Source organism: Meriones unguiculatus, chromosome 9, assembly GCF_030254825.1.
Source record: "Meriones unguiculatus strain TT.TT164.6M chromosome 9, Bangor_MerUng_6.1, whole genome shotgun sequence".
Lineage (NCBI taxonomy): Eukaryota > Metazoa > Chordata > Mammalia > Rodentia > Muridae > Meriones > Meriones unguiculatus.
In genome coordinates this window covers 63,870,755-63,890,544 of record NC_083357.1, presented here as the reverse complement: position 1 = coordinate 63,890,544, position 19,790 = coordinate 63,870,755, and the positions used below count along the sequence as shown (strand labels likewise).

The window sequence follows — 19,790 nt, the reverse complement described above, 5'->3', positions numbered from 1 at the left end:
ACATTTGTTTCTTCTTCCGTGCATTCCCCGAGCCTTGGGTGTTGGAGTTGTGTTATGGGGCTGGGCTGTCCATGGAAGTAAGTTTTTTTTTGTGTTTGTTTGTTTGTTTGTTTGTTTTTCCAAGACGGGTTCCTCTGTGTAGCTTTGGCAGTCTTTAATTCATTCTGTAGACCAGGCTGACCTCAGTCTCAGAGTGCCTCTGCCTCGTGAGTGCTGGGGTTTGACGCGTGTGCTGCGTGGCTGGAAGTGAGTTCTTAATGGTGGAGTGGATCTCTGCGTGAAGGGCCGGGTGGACAGCAGGCGCTTCAGGGAGCACAATTCCTACTGCTCTGCTCAGTGGGCCTGAGACTACAAGGCTGGCTGTCCCCCGAGTGGATTGCCACAACTGCCTGGGGAAGATTTCGGCATTTCCAGGACGAGCATGGGCCCACTGCCAGGCTAGAGCCTCTCTCTTGGACAGAAGGCTTGGGGTTGGCCATGCTGGGGGCTCAGTGCCAGCTTCCTTGTCACCGGTGGATGCCAAGATGGTGGGTGCTTCACGGAGAGACTGGGACTGACTCCATATTTATGGCTGGTCTTGCCCTGCTGACTCAGCCTTGCCTTGTATCATCCATCTTGGGATACTCAGGGATGTCCTCAGGGTTAACCGGCTCCTGCGTTTGGATGTCTTTCATGTCCCCACCCCTTTCCTCCGACCTTTTCGCTAAAGGGGCTGGTGTGATTATCCTGAGGGGGAAGATAAATAAACGAGAGGTGCAGAGAGCTTAAGTGACCGGTCTAGTGTTACATAGTGATCTTGCGGTTGAGCCGGAGTTAGAAGCCTTCATTTCTCAGCATTCTTCCCGACCAGACTGCTTACGGAGGTGCGGTGTCATCGCAGGGTGGGGTGGAGAAAGTGCCATCTCTCTTTGGTGGAGCCCCCTCCCCAGGGGGAATAGAACGGGCTGCCGAGACATCAAAAAGGGCAGCTGAGGGCTCATCCAAGACACAGGCGACTGGGCTGGGACCTGGCATTGCGACCTGTCTGCCTGGACAGACAGAGAACAGGAAGCAGTGAAGGTTTGGGAATTGGTTGCTACTCATCTGACATTTTTTTAATCTAAACCTGTCTTGGGCGGTATCTTAGGTGGCCCTGCCCAACGCCTCATTGCCTCCTCCTGCTTCATTGGCTGGCATTGCCCATCTGGTGAAGTCCAAACAAGACACTCTAGGCCTGGCTTCAGTGTGGAAAAGCTAACGTATCCATAACCCTATTGCTAAGGCTCCATTAGGATTTTTCAGGATTCTAGCCTGCTCTGTAAATTCTGGGTATTTGTGTGGATGAAGTTAAAAATGTCCATCTTAGTGGTGGCGTAAACTCCCACTCCATCTCAAAGAGTGATGGGAGGTCTGGGATCCCTTTTATGAACATACCAACTTAAAAAAAAAATCATGCAGAGTGGGGGTTCTCAACCTGGGGTCTAGACCCGTTTGGAAGTCACATGAGCCTTTCCTAGGGGTTACATATTGGATATCCTGCATATGAGGTGTTTACGTTAAAATTCCTAACAGTAGCAAAATCGTAGTTATGAAGTAGCATCAAAAATTATTTAATGCTTGGGGGTCACCACAACACGAGGAACTGTATTAAAGTGTCACAGCGTTAGGAAGGTTGAGAACAGCTGGCCTAGAGTCATGGGGCTGCTTTCCTCCATATTGAGAAGGGGGAGATGGCTCCAGAAGCCTCACCAGCAGCTCCTTCCTAGGCCACTAGCTCCAGTGCCTGTGCTGTTCAAGGCCTTGAGTACCAGGGGCCTTTGCTCTTGTAGGCAAAGCGCAGGAATCAGCCAGCAGTGGGTAGGGACTGGGTGATCTTGTGTCGCTCATCCTTTTGTAGACACGTCAAGGGAGTATGTGAGGTCAGTCCATTGATGAGTAGCAGGCCTGGGATGAAAGGGCCCCATGGCCAAGGCTGTGTCTGGAGATGGATCATTAATTAGGAAGTGGTAGGGAAGATCTTAGAGGATGCTCACACCCTTCCCAAAGCCATTTCAGAGGAGACAGGATTCTCTCACCATGGTCTGCGCACAGAGATTCTTTCTGTGTCATTGTTGTGACACAGACCGCTGTCGTTCAGATGGCCCGTCTTTGGCCATCTCTGAGACAAAACTGATTGTGGGACATGATAGAGAAGAACATCTGAGACGAGGTCTCTGACTGGGGACTGGGTGAAAAGATGCAGGCCTTCGCATGGCCTCAAGGAGATGTGGCTCTGTCCTAGTGTGAAAGATCTCCCCGTGCCTCTGCTTCAAGGATGGGGGTGGGGAAGAAGCTCGGTGAGGCTCTGTACTGGAAGCTGGTGCCCGTGCAGGCTTGAGGTCTAAATGCCCAGTGCCCGTGTGGGTCGGACAGCCTTGAGCTGAGAAGGCTGTGTGTGACCTTCAGTGGCCTTCTACTGGGGAGGATCTGGCTCTCGCTAGGCCAGGCTTTGCACAGCCAACTCCGGTTTTCAGGGCAAGCATACTGATCAGTGGCAGATGGAAGACGTGGTGTACCCTAGAGTCTCAGGCTCCCCGTAGAGCCCCCTTGCCAGCGGCCATGCCCCTTCACTTTCGTGTGGGGCAACCCCCATGTTTCTCTGTGGAGTCTCTGACTCGGCTGGCAGCAGTCACAGGCACTGCTTTTCCACATGGGATACCAGCCGCTAAGCCACTGTGCCCTTTCTCTATCCTCTGCAGCCTCTGCACGGAGCAGAGATGACCATTGACCCAGGTGTTGGTGCGGGCCCTGTCCTCCCACTGAACCTCCGGAGCAGTGATTCTCAACCTTCCTAACTCGGAGACCCTTTAATACAGTTCCTCATGTGGTGGTGACCTCCCCAACCATAAAATCATTTCATTGTTGTTTCATAACTGTAATTTTGCTACCGTTACGAGTTGTAATGTAACTATCTGATATGAAGGATGTCTGATATGCTACCCCCGTGAAAGAGTTGTCCTATCTCCAGGGGCTCTCCACCCACAGGTTGAGAACTGCCGCTTTAGTGTTTTTTGTTTTGGTTTCTGTTTTTCCTCTTGGCCTGAGTTTTCCCAGAAGCACATGCTCTGCACCACATGTTAACCTTCAGCTCTGGCCATTTGTTCCCGTAGGTCGTCATGGGGAAAGAGCCTTAGGCCTTCAGCCTGAGCTGAGCCAGAATTATGGACACTGCTCTGACTTCCGGCACTTTCTGTGTCAGAGGACAAAGCCTCTTGTTTTCTGTTGCTTTGACTGTCAGACAAACGCACAGTGAGGCATCCCACCTGTTTCCTGGGAGGGTGTGCCAAATTGCCTGTTTTCACCCTCTACGCCATGATCCTCCAAACTCGGGTGGGTCATTTAGGAGACTAAACCTCAGTTCTGTCACACTCTTGCCGTCTTTTACAAGCCACCAGTCCAAGAACCATTTCTTGGCCCCTTTCTGTTTCTCTTTTCCCTTCCTTTTATAATACTTGGGATTGAACCTGAGGCCCTGCGCCTTCTAAGAGGTCTGCCACTAAATTCATTCTGCCACTGATCTGTACACATCTCCAGTCTTCTTTGAGGTACATCTTCACCCAGTCTTCTACACTGGCCTTGAACACACTCTGTACCTCAGGCAGGGCCTTGACTTCTGATCTTACAGCCCCAGAATCCTGAGTAGCTGCGTTTCTGGGTTTGCCCCACAAGACCGAGCTGGAATGAGTTTCTTTATGTTTGTGAAGTGTTCATGAACATACACACACACCTGTATGCATGTGCCCATACTGCCTATATTATTACTCTCTTGAGTTAGTTTCACTCAGATAGGGAGGAGTAGGTGAGAGGAGTCCATATTTATACACAGAGGAAGTGAGTGTCCCTGGGGATGCAGGCTCCACTTTGGGGGTTTACCAGTAAGCTCCATTCAGTCCAGCCCAGGGGCAGGGCTTGCTCTGACGGTGACTGTTCCTTCCCTCAGGCTCTTGAGTACAACATCTTTGAAGGCATGGAGTGTCGCGGCTCCCCCCTGGTAGTCATCAGCCAGGGCAAGATTGTTCTGGAGGACGGCACGCTTCATGTCACTGAAGGCTCAGGCCGCTACATCCCCCGGAAGCCCTTCCCTGACTTTGTGTACAAACGTATCAAGGCCAGGAGCAGGGTGAGTGGTTCTGTTAATTTTTAAATGTCATGTATTGAGTTCAGTGCCACAGACAGCCATGAAGCCCCAGGAGTCAGAATACTGAGATGGGGGACATAAGGATAAAGACAACTTGACATTTTCCTCCCAAAACTTAAGCTGCTTGCTGGGGGAGTCAAGGATGATGATGAGTGTGGGCTAAGGACCCAGAGGAGGGGACCCCTGCTGCAGAATCACTGAGGAAGATGTGATGGGAGAATGCATTTGGGTTTTGAAGGCTAAGTAAGAGTTTTTGCAAGCCAAGGGATGGCGATAAAGATGCTAGACGACGGGATGTGATATGTGAAGTCGTACGGCGTGATCAGGTGGACAAGGGTAGAGCCTAAGGAAATTAAAGAAGAGTGAGATTGGAAGGACAGTTTGATCTTGAAAATGACACCAGACCCTCTTCACAGTCCGACTGGGCTTCTTAGAGGGGTCAAAGGTGATGTGGCACAGTGAGGAAAATGAAACCAGGAGAGTAACCAGTTCAAGGGGAGCCACGTTGGGAAAACTTTTGGCCTGGAACTCCTGGAACTGATCGCACATCTGTCTCTCTTGTATCTGTCTTAATTGGTGTGGTGGTGGTGGGGCTTATCCCCATGCAGTATGGGCCTGTCTTGGCTGCTGTTCCATCACACCGGGAAGGAGCAGGGAAGATGTCCTCCGTGAATGTGACGTAGGTTGTGCGGTAATTGTGTGTTTCAGCTGGCTGAGCTGAGAGGGGTCCCTCGTGGCCTCTATGATGGACCCGTTTGCGAGGTGTCTGTGACGCCCAAGACGGTCACCCCAGCCTCATCGGCCAAGACGTCCCCTGCCAAGCAGCAGGCGCCACCTGTTCGGAACCTGCACCAGTCTGGATTCAGCTTGTCTGGTACGGTCGGGGCTGGGTGGTTCTGGGTGGGTTCAGCAAGCTCTGCGGAGCCAGCCTGAGGCTTTTGGCTTCAGTTCTCTGTCCTGTTGCACCCCCCCCCCATGGGGCTGCCGGACATCCACCTGCGGCCCCCTCCTGGTGAGAGAAACTTTCTATCTTGGGAACTTCCTTCCCCTCCTTCGCCATGATAGGGACTTCGCATTCTTCCGGCTTCCTAAGCTTAGACAGACATCCAAAGTCCTGTGAACAGAATGGGTCATCACACAAACTTCTTCTTATCATTTCTGCTGGATTTTGGAAATTCCCATGTGTGCCTGTGGTGGATGAGGGATTGTCCGCTTTCAGAACACTCCAGGTGTTTCGGTTTGGGAGACAGGCTCCGAAACCCTAGTTTTGCCCTAAAGTGTGACATCAGTCATGATGCATCTCACCGCGTTATTCACGTAGATGGCACAGATGGCCAGTGGTCTATGTGAAAGAAATGCTTGCGACTGGTAGCTAGTCTGCATTTTTAAAGATTGGGAAAATGTCTTGTAGATAGTGAACCATGTTGTGACTAAGACCCAAGTCCAAATACCAAATGTGGGCAGGCCGGATGGCTCAGCAGTTAAGAGTGACCTCTGACCTTATAGGGGACCCAAGTTTGTTCCCTGTACCCACGTCAGGTAGCTTAGACTTCAACTCCAGATCCAGGGGATCCAGTGCCCTCTTGTGGCCTCCTCAGGCACTGCACCTCTGTGCATACCCCCTCCCCCGCCATACACGTTATACACGTGATTAAAAATAAAACCTTAAAATCCAAACACACAATGCATCTTTGTTTTATATACACGTGACAGAAAGCCTCGAGGGGGATTTCACGTAGCATTTGTATCATGCAAAGCTTGACTACAGTTAGTCACATCAGGTCTGACCGTTGCTTCTTTCCTCCTCTCTAGGTGCTCAGATTGACGACAACATTCCCCGCCGCACCACCCAGCGCATTGTGGCGCCCCCTGGTGGCCGTGCCAACATCACCAGCCTGGGCTAAAGCCCTTAGGCCTGCAGGCCACGTGGGCATGGGGGATGGGACACCTGAGGACATTCTGAGACTTCCTTCCATATTCTTTTCTTTCTTTCTTTCTTTTTTTCTTTTTAAAGAGCCTGTGATAGTTGCTGTGGGCAGCCAGTTCCTGGGGCTTGCTCTTGGGCCCCCGCACTCGGCCTCCCCTGGAGTTTCTGAATTTGCTCACCCAAGTCCCTACACAGTCATGACCACCATACCCAAGCCTAGCCACCCACCCCACACGGAGCTGCACCCAACACGCAGACATGCACCACTAAGCAGATGCCAGCGAGGGTGCCCCTACCAACACCCTCCGTTGTGCAGTCGGCACCTTCCTGTCACGGGGAAGATAGTGAATCGCCCTGAGCTGCCTTCTTTTCTTTTTAATAATTTTTAAAAAGGGGTTTTCTTTGTGGGATTGGGGAAGGGTAGGGGGGGTGGGAAATTTTTTTTTTTTTAAATACTAAATTAAAAGCCTGATTCAATATTAATCCACACGGGTCTTGAACTGGACATCCTAATGATGCAATTATGTAACCGTTAAGCTGATTTTGAGGCTGGCAAGCTGCTACTGCCCCTCTGGAAAAGTTCCATGCGTCTGCATCTTCATCCTTTACTCTTCCGGGTCAGCTGTTGAGAAGAGGCAGGTTTTCTTCAATGGCCTAGATTTTGTGGCAGATGAGACCTTTTGAGGGTTCTCTGTTTTTCTGCATCTCCTGTCTGCCCTGGCTTTTTCTTCTGCACTCATGGAGAGATTCAGATGTTGGTCTCTTGCTTTGTGTTTCTTCGAGGCGGTGTTCTTTTTCTCCTCGCCACCTTGTCTGCTGGTAAAGCCAGGCATCCCAATTTGGCCTCAGGCATAGCTAGAGGACCCTAGTTTTGTCCCCACAACCGTAGTTTTGTGCTATCCTGGTTTCTGTTAAGATTGGTGCTATCCGATTCTCATCACCAGGAAGTGTCTGAGATTGAGGCTTGCCAGACATAGGGACGGCCCGGATGATGTCACCAATATTGTCACATGTTGGCCCAGAATAGAGTCACGTGTGGAGCAAAGCCAAGAGAGTAAGAGAGAACTAGGCCGTAGAATTGACGGAGTTCCCAGGCAAACCTGTAAACCCAGCCCGGAAGCTCACATGAGCCAGACAAACTGGGACCGTAATTTGCCTGTGGAGGGGCCCTTCCCAGCCTTCCCCAGGAATGCTAGAAAAATGGGACTTTTCAGTGTGTGCATGCGCGCGTGCGCGGAGGTGAAAACTTTTTTTTTTTCTGTCCAGTTATTTCAAAAGGTCTAACTTGATGGGGGAAGGGCCTTATAAGGGTAGAAATCTGCAGGATAATTAAGTCTTTTACAAGAGGAACAACCCTGTTTTAAGAGACAGTATCTCGTGGGAAGAAAACCGCCCAGGTTGAACGCATGGCCTGCTTAGAGTTCACGCTGCCCCTCAGAGACCGTGTCACCTCATATCTGTCACCCTTCCTCTTCCTGTCACAGTGACAGTTTCTCACTAGCTGGCTTCTTTCTGTATTTGCCGACTTCTGTCCTATTTCTTTTCAAGTGTGTTTACAGGTCCTTGTGAGCAGTGTTAGGTCCACAGGCTTTTACGAATCCAATCTGCTTGGGTAAAAAAGCAGGGCATCAAAAAAAAAAAGTGATATTTTTAGTGTCCACACATTTTTGCCTTTGGGGTTAACGGTTGGGGTTTTAGGCTTGTTGCTGATTTTTGTTATTTTAAAGGTAAATTGCACTTTTAAAAATTGGTTGACTTAATATATTTGCTTTTTTTTTTTTGTTGTTTTTTACCTGCACTTGGGAGAAAATTTGAACAAGTTGGAAAACGCCCTTTTGTTTATTTGTTTGGCTTCTGAGGAACACTCGCAGCTCTCCAGTATTCAGTATCTCCCTTCTGTTTCTTGTATGGGGCTGTGGCCCTTTCGGTTGTTTTAGATCGTTTTCTTAAAAAGCAAAACAAACAAACAAAAAAAAACAAAACAGTTTCAAACCTGAAGATTTCCGCAGTCCGTGTAAGCATGTTTACCTGTTGGCTCGCTTTCTGTGTCTGTTAAATGAATGTCATATGTAAATGCTAAAATAAGTCAACAGTGTCTCAGAACTGAGTAACTGCAGTGACTTGATGCTCTAAACCAGTGTAGGATTTACTGCTAGATGGTTTTTAACCCTTGAACTTGTGATTGTGACCCAAGAGGGGGGGACCTTTCAGTGCTAAAGCTGATCATGTGTGTAGCCAGAAAGGTACTTTTTTTTTTTTAATTTTTGTTTTATTTTATTTTTTTTGTAACCACTGTCTTAATGGCAAAGTAATTATGGTAAAATACAAGTCTCGTGTTTATTATTCCTTAAAAAGTCTGTTGTTATATTACCACGGAACACCCAATAAAGCAGAATGTGGTTGTTTCAGGGGCGTGTCTGTGTTCAGACTCTCACGGCGTGCCAGCTTCCCCACTGCAGTTACTCACGGGGCACCCCCTGGCTAGGCTTGGGTTTGGGCTGTGGACCATCGCAGGAGTGCCTGCCCTCATGCCTCAGGTTGCTGTGGATATGCTGGCTGCAGGATGATGCAGTGCCACAGGCCACACCATACCTGGGGGATGAGGGCCAAGGGCGCCTCAGGCGTCTAAAACCCCATCCCGGAGAGGCAGGGAGCCTCCAGGAGCGCCAAGCCAATTCAAGCCAGATGGGACCACATAAGACTAGGTGGGTTTCCAGTGTCGGTGCTGGTCTTCCTCATGATGTGTTTGCCCTGGGGAATCTTCCGACTACTCGGGTGCAGGAGAGAAAAGAGACCACTTGGAGTGTCCTGACACCTCAGTGGAGGTGCTGTCAAGACCAGGACCAAGGCCTAGGCTTTCCCCCTCAGCCCAGGATGGAGGATGCTGGTGGGGGTGAGAGTCATGCTGGGTTTCTGGATGTTGGGTTTGCACAGTTGCTTCCTTCTGGTGGTATTGACTCCAAATGACGGAGTGTGCCCTGGGAACCATGGGCTTGTCATATGGGAGGGCTGGTTTATCCCCACCCCACGTCACCACCACCACTACCACCAACAACAACTATTATTGTCTAAACTGTATATGAGGTAACATGCAGATTGTACAAGCCCAGCCTGGTGGTTGACATAGGCAAATGCCAAGCACTCAGGAGCCTGAGGCAAGACTGGGTGACATGATGAGATCCTCCCTTTAAAAAAATAAAATCGATGAAAAGAACAAAGATGATGCCATCATTATAAGAGATGGGAAAGTAAGAGCAGGAAAAACAAGGCCCCCGATTGACTTAGAACAACATGCCTGCTTGGATCATTTACACACGTGGTGAGATCCTACGGCGGCCAGTTAGGACACTGACTGTGGTTAAGGGTGAAAGAAATAAAAGACGCTGGAGCCAGAGGGGAAGGCTGGATTCTCCCAGGAGCCACAGTGTGAAGTGTGTGGGGCTGGCTCTGTGGCCAAGCAAACGTGGGAAAGGGGATGAAGATGGTACCGCACATGGCCCATCCCATCACCCCCTAGGTCCCATCCATACCAAGAAGGTCCTGTGGACCCTGTAGCTTACAAGTTCACAGTCCATTCAGTCCCTCAGAACTCTGCTCTTTTCAGGATAGACCCCACAGAGGCCCGTACAGGCACTAAGATGTGGATCAATACTTGAGCAGGGGCTTAGAGTGAGCCGGGTACCCGAGCCCAGGCTGTGGCTGGAACCGTTTCCAGCGACTGTCGGCTACACTCCTCTTGCACGGGAGGAGGTACGCTGGAAGAGGCAAAGTCTACAGGTGGACCAGCTAGCCAGTGGCATGGTTAAGTCCAGGCAGCTGCGTTACTCTTGATGCGTTTTATTCAAGACACAAGCACAAAAGCCCGAGGAAGCCAGAAGAAGGTATCAGGGGAAGAGCTAGGAAAAAACTGGGGCATGCCTAGCCGGGAGGGTGCGCTCAAGCCTCACGCTGCTCTGAACAGAAGGCGCCACCCTCAGGCAAGGTTCTGTGGCATTCATTCTGTTAGGAAAAAACAAAAAACCAAAAAACCAGAGCTGCCTCTCATCAGCTGTGATGGGGGTCAGCTCCATGATGCTGCTGAACAGGCGTCTTATTTAGAAAACCTAGCTCTCAGTATGGGACCTGGGAGTTGCCTCCCCACTCACGCCTCAACCTTTGGTGAATGATAAGCCAGGAGTGGAGTATGGCTGGAGCAGAGAAGTGCAAAGGGATGCCAGGAAACTGCCAGCGACGGTGTCCTCCACGTCTCTCCTAAGATCTAAACATCAAGAAATGACTGGTAATCACTCAAGGCCTTTGGCGGACTGCAGAGACTGTTGGAGATGTTGGAGATGGCATCCATTGTGTCCAGGCAATCTGTTGGTTAGGGTCACACGGCTGGCAGCTAACATGCACTGTGACACACCAGCCGCTGTGCTAAGTGAGAGCTTTGTGCCCGCTAACGGAGCTAATCTTTCACAAAAAGTCGAGAAGGAGGTGCCACTGTGCCGGTGAATAGAGAAGGGGGCCAGTGCTCAGAGAGTCAAGTCAGCGTTCCAGAAGCAGCTTTCAGTCTGCAGCCTGGACCCAGTATGCACGGAACACACACACACACACACACACACACACACACACACACACACACACATTGCAAAAATGTCCAAGGAGGCCAGAAGAAGGTATCAGATACCCTGAAACTGTAGTTATAGATGATTGTGAGGCGCCATGCAGGAGGTGCTGGGAGCTGAACCTGGGCCCTCTGCAAGACAGCCAGTGCTGTTAACCACTGAGCCATCTCTCCTCTGCTCAAATAGATTTACTTTTGTGCTTGTGTCTGAAAAAGGCAAAACTGGATTTCTTAGACACAAAGCCATTACAACTGCATAATTAAGAGAGTGATAGCAATCTACATAAAGCAGAACTAAGAATCCAGAATAGATCCATAATAAATGCTCTCTGGCTAGCAGTCTGAAAACCACTCGAGGGGAAGGCTGCACTGCAACAGGTGTATCTCCAATTGCCATTATCCACAGTCTCTTGTGAGAAAGTGCCTGGTTGGGAGGGAGGGGGGGAGGGGGGTGATGAACACCAGGGAAATAGATGTTCAGGTCATCAAGCATGGGGGGAATGTGGGCAGGCCAGCTTTGCAAACTGGAGTGTGCAGAGACACGAATTCAGAAATATGTAGCCCAGACCAGAGAGCAGACAGTGTGAACTGCAGGAATCCAGGGGAAGAGTGGCCTAGGAGATGATGAGAGTTATCGGGAAACTACTGTTTTGAAGATGCTCGACTTTATAGAGAAGCTTTGGGAAAAGCATTCTGAAGTGGTAGAAAAGGACCAACGTGTGTCTATACACAAGTTACATGCAGTTAATTCTTACAAGGACCTCAGGCTGTAAGTAAAATAATGTCTGTGAGAATCCTTTGCAATAATAATAGTTTGAAAAGGGCAAAGTGACCTAGATACTGAGTGCATTCTTACTTGATTAAGCTTCAGTGCCAGGAGAGGGGTGGTGCCCACAGGGTAACAGATGAGGAGACCCCGAGCAGCAGGGTTTTCCTGAAGCTGGGGGAAGCCCAGCTTTAGCTCAAGGCTACACTTAGCCTGAGGTCTTAGGGTGAGAGGAACACCAAGGACTGGAGACGACCAAGCACCAGGGCTTATAAAGTCTTATGATTAACTAATATATGACTGATACATGTGATTGACGACTAAGCCTCATTGCTGTTACAATTATAGAACCCACCTTTGTCCTAACAAACACATTGTTCCATGCAGGGCCTTTGGCCATCGGCTTGTTTAATAGAAAGAGATGGAGGGCAGAAACGGCTGTCATACAGTCCTCCAGCCATCACTTTGTTTGGGGCCTGAGAATTTTATATATATATATATATATATATATATATATATATATATTTGTTCCTAGAGCCTATGTATGTATGTGTGTGTGTGTGTGTGTCTGTGTCTGTGTATGTATGTATAATATAATGTGCTTTGGACATACTCAAAATCTTTGTTTCCTTTTGCACTTTTTCTAGGTGTGGACCCAGATGCAGTGTTCTCTCCGTGTCTCTCGGTGTCTCTGTCTCTCTCTGTGTGTATGTGTGTAGTAGCCAGCCTCAGATATCATTCCTCAGGATGTCATCTACCTTTCTTCTCCCATTTTGAGACAGGCTCTTCCATTGGCTCAGAACCCTTCGATTAGGCTATGTCTCTGGTTGACCAGCAAGCCCCAAGGAGCTTCCTGTCACCTCCTCAGCACTGAAATCACACGGCTCTTTACGTGGGTTCTGGGCACTGCCCACAAGCTCTGGTGCTTACGCAACAAACACTTTAGTGACCAAACCATCTCCCAAGCTTTCACTTTCTAACGGTCACCTTGCTTGGGTTTCCCTGTCACTCCAAAGATGCCTCCATTGCCCCTCTGCAGACACCTAGGGAAGAAAGAGCCGCTCTCCTCCAGCACTCCATGATGTCGTGCGCCCTCTGCTGGGAGGAGAAGCATCCTTCCTCTTATGTACTTAGGCAGTAGGAGGAGGCTGGGAATATAGTCCTGGATGGCTTCATCAGAAGTGGGAGCGGGAAGAGGAGGTCGAGCCCTCCTCAGAGCGTGGTGACCCAGCTCACTGGAGGAAAGGAGGAAGGATCTACAGCCACATCCCTCCCACCTGCTTTTTCTCTCCCTCCCTCCTACTCACAACCTTCTATCCTATGATCTCTGGCTGTATTAGCCTCCCCGTAATTTTCCCTCTGTACCCGCGGGATCAAATGAAAGGAGCTCTAACTTTCTGTACAGGTCTCATAATTTCTTCCAACTGATGCCTTCCACATGGACCCGAAGAATAGCCCCAGCTACAGCATCCTTGCCGACCAGCAGCTCTGCTCCACAGCTGGTGTCCAGAGGCCAGCTCTGCGGCAGGTGGTGGGGTACTTGACCTGTCCTTGATGTCCTTGCTCCCTCGTAATTCATGCTAGTTTCAGACCTTAAAGCTTGAGTGGGACTCAAGGCCCCCTCAGCTGTCCAGCTCCTCTCCAGGCAATGTGGAATTCTTTGCCACCCAAGTGCCACTGGGCAAAAGTGCTTTGTAAACCCACTGGGCCACACTTACCCTCCTTTCCTGTTCACTTGAACCCACAGCTCCTTCTGCTTTCTCTCAAGCGGACCCCTCGCCCCGAAATTGTGTAGATGTGTTCATGATCAGTTAATCATTCAGTTTGCTCCCTTCACTCCATGGTACCTCCCTTCCCCAGGGAGGTCCTACCTTGTCTGCACATCCTTTAGGATGGCAGCTGGCTGGTTGTTTGGGGTAACAGTCATCGTGGCAACCCTGCAGGCAAACACTAGAGGCAGGTAACTCACAAGGAGGAAAGGTCGCCAGGAGTGACAGGCTTGGAGGTTGAAGGTTCACAGCCCAGTGGTTGCGTTTGTTTAATTTCTGATGAGGCTGGCAGATAGCAACGTTCCACAGGAAGGGTGTGGAAGCTCGTGTGTAGTCTCAAGATGGAAGAGAGATGTGTGCACATGTGCCCGTGTGTGTGTGTGTGTGTGTGTGTGTGTTTATCTGACTGAGAGCACAAGTGAACAGCTCTCTCACACTCCTGCTGCTGTGCCTCTCCCACCATCGTGAGCAAGAATACAACCTTCCCCTCTTAAGTTACTTACTGTCATTCAATGAGAAAAGTTACCAAAACAAGCCTCCCCCCCCCCTTTTTTTTTTACTTCAACCCAAACAGTACCTTTTAGGTTCTACCTTCATACTAACCAACCTCAGGATGGTGTCCACACCTAAAACACAAGAACAAAACAACAACAAGTCTGACTGTGGCAACTAGTTTGCTTTCATCCAAACGTTCTTCTATAGGAAGAGAGTAGCCAGTTTCTCTGTTTGGGGAAAACCAGCCAAAAGAGAAATTAAGTTCTGGGAAAGGAGTGTGGAAAAAAAAAAGACGCAAAAGAAATTGCACAAAAATGGGACTCCTCACCCTACTTGCTAACTCCCCGTCTCTTCCTCAGTCGATAGACCTACATCTTGACAATTAGTGCGAAGGGTTATGACATTTATCTCAACTGGCTCTAGAAAACTTTTGAGGCAGCTCTTGTTATCAGATGAAGGATGTAAAGAAGAAGATAGGGTCTCCAAGGGATGGGTAAAGAGTGGACAAAGATTTGAGCATAAACATTTCACAACAATTTCATGTAAGCCTGAGATACACCAGAGACCAATTTTTCTCATTGTGGAATACTGAATTTTCTTTTTCCTCCAAACTTGATGAGTATCATTAGGGTTGCTTAAAGAATCATGGGGTGTCTAGACAATGGAAGAAATCATCTCCTGTTTGGCGAGATACCTACGCAGTTAAAAGGTACATGCTGTACAAACCGGGCAATCTGAGTTTCATCCCCTGAACCAACAGAAAGGTGGAAACAGAGAACTGATACTACAGAGTTGTCCTCTGACCTACACGCCTGTGTCTTGTAGCCATTTTCCCTTTCCCCCAAATAAATACATTAATTGAAGAAAAAAAAAGTGTCCTTCCTTCACCAGGCAACCACTAATTGCCAATAGACCCTCAGGGAAGTGTGGCTTCATGAGCCACACCCCCTTCCATAACAGAAAGGTCACTGACCCAATCTTTTTTTTTTTCATTTTTTAAAAAAATTTTTAATAGTCTTTTTTTTTCCAAGATTTATTTTACTTATTACATATACAGTGTTCTGCCTGCACTAGGTCTCTTTATAGATGGTTGTGAGCCACCATGTGGTTGCCTGGGAATTGAACTCAGGACCTTTGGAAGAGCAGCCAGTGCTCTTAACCTCTGAGCCATCTCTCTAGCCCCAACTGACCAAATCTTGTGTGGGTTTTCTGTAGGTAATCACAGCTGATGGTTGTTCAAGAGCACAAAAGCTGCGTTATGTAGTAAGGACAGATTCTCACAACTCTGCCCTGTCTCTTTGCTCTTATACTGTTTCTACCCTTTCTTCCACAATTTTGCCTAGCCATGGAGCAGGGCACCTCAGAGTTCCATTTATTGTTGAACACTCATCAGTCTACTGACTTTTAGCACTTTGACCAGTTATGGGTCTCTGCAGGAGCCACCTCCCACTGCCAAAGCAGAGCAACGCTAATTTACGGGCTTAAGGATAGATATTTAGAAGATAATTTGACGGGTACACCATGTCCGTTTAGCAATAAACACAGCAGTTGTTTCTCCATGAAAGCCTAGTTACGGGCTTTGGGCCAGGTTTATGGTGCCACATATGAATCCCTGTGTAACAGATCACAAATACAACTCTAAAGTAGTTGGTCACTCTCAAAACAGCCACGACACGGTCGCGCTAGTGGGCACATCTCGCCTGGCAGGTCAACAAGACAGCGCCCCAAATCCGCAGCTGAGAAAAACTGTTAATGACAATTCCACCCCCGTGGCCGCCATAGAAGGAACATCCTGGCACCTCGGAAAAGTAGGCGGCTCAGTTCCAACTTAGCTTCACTGTGTCCTGAGACCTAAGGGAAGCCGTCACTTGCTTTGTTCTACTCCATCTGTGGTATTTGGTGTTGATTGTCCACTCCACAGAACCTAGAGTTATTCTGGAGATTATGGTCTCCGGCCACGCCTACAAAGGATTACGTTTGTCACGTTAACTGGTGCGGGAGGACCCAGCCTAAAAGCAGGCAGCTCCAATCCCCAGGTTTGGAGTCCTATGAAAGGAGACGTCTCTCGGAGATGAGACTACACTTTCAAGCTCCTTGCTTTCTAATCATGGATACAGTGCGGCTAACGGCTTCAAGCCCTTGCTGCCTTGATTCCCCCTCCCCCCCCGTATGAATTGCACATTAAACTGCTAGTCTAAATGTATCCACTTTCCTTAATTTGCTGTTGTTAGGGCCTTTTATCACAGATGAAGAAACTAAGACACCATCTTCTGCCCAGTTAAAGGTATCTTTTGGCAAATTAACGCTGTGGTTTATGCCATGAGAAGCGACCCACCCGGAGATGATATATGTATTCTCTTATTTTGTAGGTGTTTTGCTCTGAATAGAGAGCTACACCTCAAATGACAGGCAAATGAGCATGTTCAACGTGATTTGCTAGCTAGCTCAAGCATATGGAGCTTGGCAGAGTGAGGCCAACACCCTGAAGTTAGAAGGTAGAAGAGAGCAGGGAGAGCCTCAGGCTAGGGACTTCAGGAGGAAAAAAGAAATACCTCCATTGATGGAAACGCACCTAAGAGAAAAATCAAGAAACATTTGTGCCAGTGGTGTTAACACTTGCTGCCTCAGTGAGGTGAGCTATTCTGAGACCTATGGGGATCTCTGTGTATTTCTACCCCAGATTGACTGCTTGAAACGCTCTCCTCTATTCTTCTGTTTGATTTTTTTCCCTTCTCACATATATCAAATTCCGACCACAGTTTCTTCTCTCTCTTCTACTCCCTGTCCCACTCCCACTTCCTCTCTCCCTATCTACTCCTCCTCTATTTCCCTTAAAAAAATAAAAATAAAAAAAAAAGAGCAGGCCCTTTGATCACCTCCCTCTGGGGGGGGGGGTGCAGCCTTACCAGGCCACAGTAGAGGACAATACAGCCACTTTTGATGTGAACTGACAGACTAAGATCAGAAAGGAGAGGAGAACCTCCCCTATTAGTGGACTTGGGGAGTGGCATGCAAGCAGAGGGAGGAGGGAGGGTGGGATTGGGATGGGAGGAGGGAGGGGCTTATAGGGGGATGCAGAATGAATAAAGTGTAATTGATGAAAAATTTAAGAAAAAAAGGGAAAAAATAATTTAAGAACCTTAAATGACTTTCAAAATTGGAGGAAAACATGGAGTTAGTCAATTGGCATGGAGCACGTCTCGCCCCTGGGGACAATGGTCTCCTGAACCTACTCAGACCTCGGACACCACCACTGCTAGTTCTAGAACTGACGCAGGATGTTCCAACGAGGGGTTAAGGCTTCTCATAATATTTCCTATAAGCCCACACCTGTTTGTCTATATCCCCCATTTTTATTCATTATTAGCCAGATAGAGCCAAGTAATTGTGGTAATGATACTCGCTTTTTTTTAAACCCCAATGCTAGTAAAGTTAGGTATGCCCTGGTTACTCGCATGCCTCACTGGGTGCCTATGCCCATTGATGCCCCTCACGCTATGACTCTCTTCAGACAGAAAAGGGATCTTGGAACTACAGCCACCATTGTTACTACCATCTCATTGACGGCTGTTGGAGCTACCACCAGGGCATTAGCCATGAGTCATACTGGGCAGACTGCTCAGACCCTGAATAATCATTTAGCCAATGTAGCTCATGCCTTAGTTGTACATAAAGGAATTAATGCTCAACTAAAAGGAAGCTTGATGGTGTTCAATCAGAGGATTGACCTCTTGCAGGAGCAAATTGATACCCTATGGCAAATCGCTCAACCTGGCTGTCAATGAAAGTATGCTGGACTTTGTGTCACTAGCATACAACATGAGAATTTTTCCTGCACTGCAAATCTGTCTAAACAATTGTCGAGCTATATTTTAGGTAATTGGACTGGAGAATTCGATACTACGATGGAGCAGCTGAGAGTGGCCATTGTCACAGTAAATTCTACCGGAGTGGACGCAGGACTAGCCACAGGATTATCAACATGGATTGCTGCAGCCATGAATCATCTGAAGGAATGGGCGGGCATGGGAGTGTTAGCAGGCCTTCTGGTGTTGGTCTCCTTGGTTTGCCTGTGGTATATATGCAAGATTAGAGTCTCACAACAGTGTGATGCAGCCATGATCATTCAGGCCTTTACAGCCATTGAAGCAAGACATTCTCCCCAAGCATGGTTGGATACCATAAAAAGCTAAAATGATATGCTCAGGATGCGAGGCTAAGCACTGCACTCAGGGTCAGCCGCTTTGGACCCAGAGAAGAGCATGTCTGATTGCATGCGGGTTGATGCCCCAGGTCCCGCCTCTGAGAAAAAGGTATCGGACGGGTCCGATGCTCTTCGGGTGGATGACACCTAAATGAACATCTGTACAAAGTCCCAATTTGTTTCTAATATCAGAGATCAGACCTCTACTCTTGCCTGATGCGTCTAAAACAAAAAGGGGGAACTGTAGAGAGCTGCAGAATGCTATGCCTTAAAGATGGAGCTGGTTTCCGCCTTCCACCTTCCCGATGGTGAGTGCTCTCTGTCAGGAACAACTCCACATTTGGCTAAGGCCGAGGATCTGGCTTGCTTCCATGTATGTGGACCTATCTGCATTGCCTCCGTGGCATGCCTGGGTTGGCTACCCAGAGGCTATTTAAGCTGTGGGCTGGCTTTCCCCGGGGTCCGAGGATTGTTCAATGTTCCTGAATAAACTGCATTGAAAAAAAAAAAAAGAATAAAGAATAATGCAGACGTGTTTTGTAATTGTAAGATGTATACTTTCAGAATGGATTAACAAGAGTTTATTGTGGTCCAATTGCTAATATGAAGAAATTTCAAAAGAGTTCTTGTCATATATCTTATTTTGTTAGAACAGCTTAATCAAATTTTATAAGCCAAGGAAAAGACAATATTGAGCAGTTATATGTATATGTATATATATATGTATATATACATATATATGTATATATATTATATATATGAGAAAAACTAATTAACCTACATGTTCTCTGAATGTATAGGATAAATTGTATTTATGTCAAAGCATTACTTACTCACTTTTTAAAAGAAAAGGAAAATGTATATTTAAAAAAATATTGTTTTTCAGACAGCTATACAGTTTCATTTTAAAATACCAACAGACTTTATACTTCACAGTGGCAATGGTTATACTGATTATTTACCAAATGTATTTTATTTCTGATGTGAATCTTTTGATTTTCTTATTTAAAAGCTTTGTAATGGCTTGATTGCTTTTTTCAGTATCCAAGAAACCAGTTAGGAGATTATAGCCATATAAAATTGAGGATTTTTGCTTATCCTACTAAATAACAATAAAAATTAAGAAATTTAGTATAATCCTATACCCATGTCAAACATGATGTAATCCAAAAAAAATCTTAGATGTTGTTATTCTGGAAAGTTATACTTTGGCTTTCAATAATTTCCAAAATGAATGCAGATCATTTTAAAACTTAATTGCAATAAAATTATTAATGGTAGTTATACCTTAAAAAAAAAAAAAAAAGAGCAGGCCTTCCAATGATATCAGCTATCCTGGATGGCTGTCTTCTGGGAAGTTGTAAGGGGCAGTCTGTCTTGAGAGGTTCAAGGTGGCTGAAGGTTTAGGCCATAACAAGTTACAATAAGACTCAGCACAAACCCTTCTATCAGGGTTGGGTAAGGCAAACCAATAGGAGGAAAAGGGTCCCAGGAGCAGCCAATAGAGTCAGAGAACCCTCTCCTACTGTTAGGAGTCCCACAAAAACACAGCGCTACGTGACCATAACATGTATGCAGAGGGCCTGGCTCAAACCCATTCAGGCTCTGTGACTTTTGCTTCAGTCTCTTCGAGACCTCTGAGCTCTTCTTAGTTGATTCTGTGAGCCATGTTCTCCTGGTGTCCTTGACCCTGCTGCCTCTTACAATCCTTCCTCGCCTTCTTCTGCAGGGCTCCCCTGGCTCTGTCTAGTGTTTGGCTGTGGCTCTCTGCATCTGCTAGAGGCAGCTGCTGGCCGTAGCTGATGATTATACCAGTACCAGTACTGTTAACACTGGGGCTGATAATGACACTTGTCCTACTGATATC

At 47.7% G+C, this 19,790-nt stretch overlaps 1 protein-coding gene across 2 annotated transcripts in view; it reads left to right on the top strand.

Moving 5' to 3' along the window:
- The window catches only part of Dpysl2 (dihydropyrimidinase like 2), a 99,885-nt gene extending 91,394 nt beyond the window's left edge, over positions 1 to 8,491 (top strand). For both annotated transcript variants that reach the window (XM_021654679.2, XM_021654684.2), the window contains exons 12-14: positions 3,959 to 4,138; positions 4,865 to 5,030; positions 5,969 to 8,491. In XM_021654679.2, coding sequence (XP_021510354.1) covers positions 3,959 to 4,138; positions 4,865 to 5,030; positions 5,969 to 6,060 — 438 coding nt within the window. In that variant the 3' untranslated portion in view covers positions 6,061 to 8,491. The remainder of the gene's footprint in view (positions 1 to 3,958; positions 4,139 to 4,864; positions 5,031 to 5,968) is intronic.
- Positions 8,492 to 19,790: the final 11,299 nt, after the last annotated feature.